Genomic DNA, 9,813 nt, shown 5'->3' on the forward strand with positions numbered 1-9,813 from the left:
CATAGAGCTCTCTCCAGATCTGTTCCTGTCTGAGGGCCAGAGTCAGGGCTAGAGGCTACTACTTCCTCCCCCATCAACTTCCTCCCCATGCTCTTACTGTAGACACAATAAAGTAGCTTATTGTATACAGTAATGCGATTATACAAATATCCGGCATTGACAGTATACCATCCTACAATTCTAGTCATAGGAAGGGGCAATCATGTTCTTGCTATATGATATTCTACAAGGTTCAGTAAACAACTGAGTTTTATCCTAACTTTCAGTAACATAAGCGAAGTTATAGCCTACTTACATTTCAGCTGAATGACATTATTGTTAAACATTGTCTCGGTGAAGAGGAAAAAGCTCTGCTTTTTCAAAGTTTCCTGTAACACAAGCTGTGAATTTTTTTTAAACAAATGAGTACGGCAATAGATTTTGACAACATTTAGATAGTCAATATTCAAATTAAAAACCTGTTGGGTTTTAAATGATCTGAACAAAATAGCTGAATAGTTGGAACGTATGATGGTGAGCCAAGATTCAATATTTGCCCAGGGGCAGGAAGTCTATGAATGAATGGATCGGATCACTTACTATTTATTACTTGTATTGACCAATCGTGAAACAAACACATATTGACTAACACTGATAGAGTTAATTTGGCCGGCCTAATCAAGGGAGAATGATAGTGTTACATTGCGTATAATACAGTGGAAGCGGTTACAATGTTACATTGTCGCCAGAATGGTGCACGATGCGTAAAACGAAGGCAAGTATTGTCTCAATGCCTCCTTCTGTAGATTGCGACAGTATATCAACTGTTGAAATAGATGAATCTGGCTGAACTAAACAATGTTCTTAACAAAATATCATAGCCTATCTAGGCTACCTATGATGCTTTGATAGCATAATAAAAGTGCTATTTTTATTAATTTGTATTCACTTTACACGCCCGTTAAATGCAGTGTCAGAGCCGGGTAAATGGACCTTAAACGTGAACAGTGTACGTTGTCTTGTCTTATGCGTTGTAAATAACACTGTTTTCATGGCGCTCGCCATTTGTACCAGGACGAATCTACAGCGACATCTTCTCGAGCGCTCCTGCATCCTGCCTGGGTCCTTTGTCTGACATCACAATGTAGGCGGTCTTCCGTGGACACCAAACCGGAGAAAACGTTTTCAACTTCGGAAGGAGATTGTACTTTCTTATTGGACAAGTTCACACAGCATAGCTTCTTCTTTTTCAAATGTTTCCCCTCGTTTCAGACATCTACATCGCATGCAAGTTGTAGGTTATGCAAATAGGTCTATAGTTCGAAAGGAAAGATGCCATTCTAAAAAACATTTATTTGGACATGAAATCTTATGCCATTGTTTTGTAAAATAGCATAAGTTAATGCACTGAACATTAGGCATTGTACCCTCAATTGATCATTATTTTAAATCTATGTGACTCAAACGTAATACAAGTGTTGTAAAAGTGTCCTTTGAATTAGTCTAATCGTCCGTAATATCATCAATAGGGTAATGCCAGTTATTCTTGACATAAATTTACGGGTTATAGGACCCAGAGTCATTCCGACCTGTCTCTCCCTATGGTGCGCACTTCCCTATTGGGCAGGGGTGTGGAGCTCTGATGCATTGAAAAATAACTCCTTGCGGTATTGGGTTTGTACCAAAAAGGAGTGCCGTCACGTCAGTATCTGCCGACTTCAGCAACGCATTTGGTCCCTGTAAGTATTATTATCAATTTAAGGGAAATAGATTGCCTTCACAAGTCTGTCAGACTGTTTGACGTTGATTTGTTTTGTCTTCTTCGTCACTTTTGACATCTGCTGCAGAGGTTATACTGTTTGTGCTACTTACCAATACAGGCCAGGGAGAAAAGTTTTCAGAGGGAGCCCCAACACCATTAACACATTTATTACAGCCGGACATACTGTATTCTGGCTTGTTTTCTCTCTATGTTGTCGCCTTTTTGTTTAATCGATCAGATGTTTGATGATCGAACTCTTACCATTTTTTCTCTCTTGACTCCTTTTGTAGATTTTCACCTCTGTCTCTCATCAAGATGTTTCTGGCCAAAAGACTCATTGGTGGAATCCTGGATGTTGTGAGGTAGGCCCGGCTCCTTTTGACACACACACACATACACACACACACAAACAAACACACTGTCAGTATACTGACTTAATTCATGACATGTATTACATTTATTAAATAGTAATAGGTCCTTCTTGTTTTCTCCAACAGCAACATCGACCCTGGTCAATTTGTGCCATCAGATCCTGTGAGTAAACCCTTTAGCACCAATTTTCCTTCAGAACATCATCAATCAATCAATCAATCAATCAAATGTATTTATAAAGCCCTTCTTATATCAGCTGATGTCACAAAGTGCTGTACAGAAACCCAGCCTAAAACCCCAAACAGCAAGCAATGCAGGTGTAGAAGCATGGTGGCTAGGAAAAACTCCCTAGAAAGGCCAGAACCTAGGAAGAAACCTAGAGAGGAACCAGGCTATGAGGGGTGGCAAGTCGTCTTCTGGCTGTGCCGGGTGGAGATTATAACAGAACATGGACAAGATGTTCATAGATGACCAGCAGGGTCAAATAATAATAATCACAGTGGTTGTAGAGGGTGGAACAGGTCAGCACCTCAGGAGTAAATGTCAGTTGGCTTTTCATAGCTGATCATTCAGAGTATCTCTACTGCTCCTGCTGTCTCTAGAGAGTTGAAAACAGCAGGACTGGGACAGGTAGCATGTCCGGTGAACAGGTCAGGGTTCCATAGCCGCAGGCAGAACAGTTGAAACTGGAGCAGCAGCACGGCCAGGTGGACTGGGGACAGCAAGGAGTCATCAGGCCAGGAAGTCCTGAGGCATAGTCCTAGGGCTTAGGTCCTCTGAGAGAGAGAAAGAGAGAAAGCTAGAGAGCATACTTAAATTCACACAGGACACCGGATAAGACAGGAGAAATACTCCAGATATAACAGACTGACCCTAGCCCCCCGACACATAAACTACTGCAGCATAAATACTGGAGGCTGAGACAGGAGGGGTTGGGAGATACTGTGGCCCCATCTGACGATACCCCCGGACAGGGCCAAACAGGCAGGATATAACCCCACCCACTTTGCCAAAGCACAGCCCCCACACCACTAGAGGGATAACTTCAACCACCAACTTACCATCCTGAGACAAGGCAGAGTATAGCCCACAAAGATCTCCGCCATGGCACAACCCAAGGAGGTTGTCTTATGATAGTGCACTCACTGCCAACTGGAAAGTTTTAGAAGTAAACTCTACTCTTTTGAGCAAATGAGCCACAACTGTTGCTGTGTGTTGGCCAGCATGCCAGACTGCAGTGAAGAGGGCTGTGAGTGTTAGTGTTAATAGAACCTGGTCTGTGTTTGTGTCCTAGCCCCCACCACGCAGACCTCTGGCCTACGCGGAGCAGAATGAGAACGACGAGGAGAGACAGTTCCGCAAGGTGTTCCAGCAACTCGCTGGGGATGTAAGTACTTATTGTTTTTCAACTTATGGACTTCAACTACTATCATATCTTATCATATTCACCTCCAAACCTACTGTCCTTTCCTATCCTATTCAGAGAAGTAAAGAGCCCAGATAAGTGAAGTCAAGAGTGCCTCTTGATTCTAGCTATGAGTCATTGAGAGACGTTCGTCTTAGGCTTTCGGCCATCAAATTCAGTTTCCATAAGTGTGTCATTGTATAATCAGGCCTGTTGTTGAATGTTTTAAAGAGGCTGTTTCATTATGTGGGTTTCCACAAGGACAACACACAGTTGTTAAAATTATTTACATTAACCCACTGTTAGTGGTTTATTGTAATTTAGTGCAGACCAACGACCAGTGTTAATTAAGTTACAGTATTGTTTGTGGTGTATTGTCTTTTGAAGTTGGTGCAGCCAACTATCCATGGCATGGATGTTATTTCATTTTTGGGCTGATTTTACACTGGTACAATAAGTGAAGCCCTGTTGTCGCCTCTTGTATCCAAGTTAAGCCTAGTTTGCATTCCAAACCCCTCCACTCATTCACCCTGCTTCATCTGGAGCCAGTCTTCAGAATCTGGTTCAACCATCTACCCAGACATGGTGAATTTGAGGCTTCAAATGTGCTGTCCGTCATGCACTGCTGCCAACTAATAGAAGCCTTTTGGAAGAGTACAGTAAAGAGCTCTGGTTGGCTTAAATCATTGATTCCCGCCCCATTGGTTATGGTAACTAAACCCAGGGCTCCACAGACATGTCCTTCCTGTGACGAACACTGCATCATGGACTTTGACAACTTCATTGGGTGCCTGGTTGCTCACAATGATTCACTGCTGTTGGATCAGGCAGTGGTGGATTAAGAGACTGGGGATGTGATTTGCTGACACCCAACCCTGGTTTATTCCACTGACAAGAAGAGGGACTGGTTCCTCCTCTGTGCTTCCTACCGTTGTCTGACAGGGCTGCTCTCTTTCCTGGTTGGGTTTGTGGGGGTGGGGTTGTAGATTGTGTGAGTCATGGATAGGGGTGGATACATGTTCTACTGGTAGGCTCAGCTGGCAACGATCGACTTTAAACTGATGACTAGCCCGACCTCATTGAGGCCTTACTCATAAGGGGAGGGAACACAATATGCATATGGCATGAATCCTAAAGATATACCTGTTGCAAATGTACCTGCTTAAAGTTTTGAAGTTGTTACCATAATTTTGGTTCTAATATGTCACGCTCAAATACAGAGAGAACTATGTATTTGGTCCATGATTGTACTCCTAAAACATCTGTTCATTAAAGTAGTCTCAGTGTCCTTATCCTTTTGTGAGCTGAGTTGTGACCCAGATACATGTAGGCATTTACAGCGTATGAGGATTTACTTGTGTATCTATCTGTGTATTATAGGACATGGAGGTGAGCCCCACTGAACTGATGAACATCCTCAACAGGATCATTGGAAAACGTGAGTCCTATTCTTACACAAACACCATGCTTATGTCTATATTTGTCTTTGTACACTTCTTGCACACATAATGGAGTCTAAGCGCAAGACTGGTTCCATGGAATGGTTTTCTGTGTTGTAGTGAAGGAGTGGTCTGTCTGTGTTCATTTCAGGTAGTGACCTGAAGACTGATGGCTTTAGCATCGAGTCATGTAGGAGCATGGTGGCTGTCATGGATGTATCCTTCCACATCACTGTCTGTATTAGGATGGAGGACTATACTATACTATTCTATACTATCAGAGTAGTTGATATTAAGTTTTACCTTAACCCGGAGCACACAGAGCGACAGCACAGGAAAGCTAGGTTTCCATGAGTTCAAGTTTTTATGGAACAACATCAAGAAATGGCAGGTGAGTTCAGTCCTCTTGTTACATTTTTGACAATCGGCACAGTATGAACAATTGTGTGAAATGATGGACATTTCCGTGAAACGTTTGCCTTGAGTTAGAAATGATTTACATGTATTTGCAAGAAATTCATATAACACCCCGTACAACTTCCAACTGTCCTCTTACTCCATTAATGTAAGAATGTTGTTTTATAAATGTCATGATAATACCCTCTTAATAAAAGGCGCTATGGCCACCGGACTATTACATTGACCCCCCCCCCTTCCATTTGTTTTGTACACTACTGTTACTCGCTGTTTATTATCTATGCGTAGTCACTTCACCCGTACCTACATGTACAAATTACCTTGACTAACCTGAACCACCCGCACACTGACTTGGTACCGGTACCCCCTCTATATAGCCTCGTGTTACATTTTATTTTTATATATATATATATATATATTTATTTATTTATTTATTTATTTATTTATTTATTATAATTTTTTTTTTTTTTCTTAACTCTTCTTGAACTGCACTGTTGGTTAAGGGCTTGTAAGTAAGCATTTCATGGTAAGGTTGTAGTCGGCGCACATGACAAATAAAGTTTGATTAACTTTGACCTCTCGGTGTAACTTCATTTCCGCTATGATTCAGTGCATCTACATATCAAATGACGCGGACCGCTCAGGGCTCATCTCCTCACAAGAGCTTCCCGCTGCCTTCAAAGCTGCAGGTGAGCTCAGAGATCATGAGAACCGAAACATGGAAATGCATATTTCTTTGTCATCATAAGGCCCTTGTAACAGTGACAACAAACAGTCATGACTGATGAACTGATGAAAGCCAGCTTGTTCCTGCATATATGTGTTTGGTCTCATTGGTGTCTCTCTCCTGTTATGTCCGTGTGCAGGCTTCCCTCTCAACGACCAGCTCTTCCAGTTGATGGTCCGCAGGTACAGTGATGAACAGGGCAACATGGACTTTGACAACTTCATTGGGTGCCTGGTCAGACTGGACGCCATGTGTCGTAAGTGACTGATCCTCAATGATCCCCTGCTCAGTTCGATTATGTTCTTGATTTCAGACTATTTCCTTTTCATTACCCTTCAGTAATAGTGTTTTGTGCATTTTCAGGAGCTTTCAAGACTCTGGACAAAGATAATAATGGAACTATCAAAGTCAACATCCAGGAGGTAAATTAGTTTTCACTATTTGCTCTTTGAATTTAAATGTTGTGTTTAGGGTTAGGGACTTTTTTAAAGATTAATGACTGGATATAGGAACTGAAATTAGACCTCAATAACCACACCTCTTATTGTGTTCTGCTTTCTCCGCAGTGGCTTCAGTTGACCATGTACTCATAAAACATCAAGGAAAGCCTACAAAAAGCCTACATTAATCTCTCTCTCTCTCTCTCTGTCTCTCCATTTAAGATTTTTATTTTATATGACCATTGTTATTATTGTTTTACAGACGTTCATACATCTTCGTCATGAATGTTCATTCAATTTATCACTAGATGGCAGCATTGCAGCAACACCAGGAAAGCACACATTTACTTTACTACCTTTCTATAGTCCAAATATTTTAAAGTTTTTTGTTATCCTTTTTTCTGGCAACACTTTTGGTCAAACATTCCATACTGCTATGTAATGTAATATATACATTCTAGTGCTCAATAAAGGGGGCAATATTACCTAATACTTGCAGCTATCTCATTTATTACAATTTCTATGTTCTGCTTTTGCTCATTAAATAAATGTTCACGAGAGAGCGGCTGTTCAAGGGGGCGTGATCTCGGAGGATGGACTAGAGCCAATAAAATGAGAGACCACTCGTAAGGGCGTAAGGTCGAAGTCAGCCACCAATTGGGTGAGCGGGTGGTAATCCGGGCGTGTCATCGGATTTACCTGGGGGCAGAGCGGTTCTGGAAGGATGGAACAAAAACCTTCGAGATGATGCTGAGGGACCGGGTAGATCAATGAACAAACGGGTGACGGATGTTCCAGTGGATTGTTGGGCAAAGTCGAGGCAAACACGACCACTCATATACAGTAAGTTAAAGGTAAGTTTAGAGGCGATTTAACTGTGTATCACTTTATAGACGCAGGTGCTTTTATATTATAATATAAGCTATGTGGAGGCTAAGCTTTACCCATCACATCAACACTGTTTATCTTATTTATTTATTTGCTTTGACACTGTTTATCTATTTATTTATAGCCTAAAATAGTTAAAGTATGGCTAAATAAGTAAGCTTTGTACAAAAGCTGAAGAACATAAGCACATCCAGGTACTTTCCGCAGGTGCTGGAGTTGTAGGTAAACTCATAGAAAACAGAAAGGAAAACGCTGCACAATGCTGCTCCTGCTCCCAGATTATACTTATTGACAACGTTTCGACCCTTAGGTCTATGTATGCCCGATGAAGACCTAAGGGTCGAAACGTTAATAAATAAGTAAGCTGACATGGAATTGTTGTAAGATGCTCATACCATGCATCATTTAGCCATTTGGTTTAGAATTTTAGTACCCCTTTAGGTATATTAAAAAAAAAAAAAAACATTTCAAGAAAGTTATTCTTTTTTTTTTTTTAAATATAAATGTTTGGCCTTTACTACTAAAGCCCATAGAAACGCATTAAATAACACTTTCATAAATGTAAAAAAGGACAGTCAAAAAATAGATCATAAGAAACAAGGTTTTGAAGTGTCTGTCCTATATCTAGGAGATGTAAAAAAGCTCAGGATATATACACTGCTCAAAAAAATAAAGGGAACACTTCAACAACACATCCTAGATCTGAATGAAAGAAAAAATCTTATTAAATACTTTTTTCTTTACATAGTTGAATGTGCTGACAACAAAATCACACAAATAATCAATGGAAATCCAATTTATCAACCCATGGAGGTCTGGATTTGGAGTCACACTCAAAATTAAAGTGGAAGACCACACTACAGGCTGATCCAACTTTGATGTAATGTCCTTAAAACAAGTCAAAATGAGGCTCAGTAGTGTGTGTGGCCTCCACGTGCCTGTATGACATCCCTACAACGCCTGGGCATGCTCCTGATGAGGTGGCGGATGGTCTCCTGAGGGATCTCCTCCCAGACCTGGACTAAAGCATCCGTCAACTCCTAGACAGTCTGTGGTGCAACGTGGCGTTGGTGGATGGAGCGAGACATGATGTCCCAGATGTGCTCAATTGGATTCAGGTCTGGGGAACGGGCGGGCCAGTCCATAGCATCAATGCCTTCCTCTTGCAGGAACTGCTGACACACTCCAGCCACATGAGGTCTTGCATTAGGAGGAACCCAGGGCCAACCGTACCAGCATATGGTCTCACAAGGGGTCTGAGGATCTCATCTCGGTACCTAATGGCAGTCAGGCTACCTCTGGCAAGCACATGGAGGGCTGTGCGGCCCCCCAAAGAAATTCCACCCCACACCATGACTGACCCACCGCCAAACCGGTCATGCTGGAGGATGTTGCAGGCAGCAGAACGTTCTCCACGGCGTCTCCAGACTCTGTCACGTCTGTCACGTGCTCAGTGTGAACCTGCTTTCATCTGTGAAGAGCACAGGGCGCCAGTGGCGAATTTGCCAATCTTGGTGTTCTCTGGCAAATGCCAAACGTTCTGCACGGTGTTGGGCTGAAAGCACAACCCTCACCTGTGGACGTCGGGCCCTCATACCACCCTCATGGAGTCTGTTTCTGACCGTTTGAGCAGACACATGCACATTTGTGGCCTGCTGGAGGTCATTTTGCAGTGCTCCTCCTGCTCCTCCTTGCACAAAGGCGGAGGTAGCGGTCCTGCTGCTGGGTTGTTGCCCTCCTACTGCCTCCTCTACCTCTCCTGATGTACTTGCCTGTCTCCTGGTAGCGCCTCCATGCTCTGGACACTACGCTGACAGACACAGCAGACATTCTTGCCACAGCTCGCATTGATGTGCCATCCTGGATGAGCTGCACTACCTGAGCCACTTGTGTGGGTTGTAGACTCCGTCTCATGCTACCACTAGAGTGAAAGCACCGCCAGCATTCAAAAGTGACCAAAACATCAGCCAGGAAGCATAGGAACTGAGAAGTGGACTGTGGTCTCCACCTGCAGAACCACTCCTTTATTGGGGGTGTCTTGCTTATTGCCTATAATTTCCACCTATTGTCTATTCCATTTGCACAACAGCATGTGAAATTTATTGTCAATCAGTGTTGCTTCCTAAGTGGACAGTTTGATTTCACAGAAGTGTGATTGACTTGGAGTTACATTGTGTTGTTTAAGTGTTCCCTTTATTTTTTTGAGCAGTATATATTGTTTCACAAATGTAACCACTTCTTTCTTTGGGCACAAAATTACAGAACCTCCTTTCCTCCGTTTGTATGGGTCACGTTCAGACAAGTCCTGTGATACTTGCGGGGGTTGTAGAGCAAAACAGAGACCACCATCGTGTTCCCTTCCATTGAGTGGAAGTGCGACATCG

At 42.5% G+C, this 9,813-nt stretch overlaps 1 protein-coding gene across 1 annotated transcript; it reads left to right on the forward strand.

Annotated features, from left to right (window-relative positions):
- Nucleotides 1-1,659: 1,659 nt before the first annotated feature.
- LOC106580759 (calpain small subunit 1-like) lies at nucleotides 1,660-7,029 on the forward strand. Its single transcript, NM_001314315.1, is given in 11 exon segments — nucleotides 1,660-1,718; nucleotides 2,032-2,103; nucleotides 2,239-2,275; nucleotides 3,408-3,500; nucleotides 4,899-4,956; nucleotides 5,109-5,173; nucleotides 5,280-5,348; nucleotides 5,985-6,063; nucleotides 6,241-6,357; nucleotides 6,465-6,523; nucleotides 6,668-7,029. Coding segments are annotated over 10 exon segments (651 nt in total). The 5' UTR covers nucleotides 1,660-1,718; nucleotides 2,032-2,056; the 3' UTR covers nucleotides 6,695-7,029.
- Nucleotides 7,030-9,813: the final 2,784 nt, after the last annotated feature.

Source organism: Salmo salar, chromosome ssa20 (assembly GCF_905237065.1).
Source record: "Salmo salar chromosome ssa20, Ssal_v3.1, whole genome shotgun sequence".
In the NCBI taxonomy this organism is placed as follows: domain Eukaryota; kingdom Metazoa; phylum Chordata; class Actinopteri; order Salmoniformes; family Salmonidae; genus Salmo; species Salmo salar.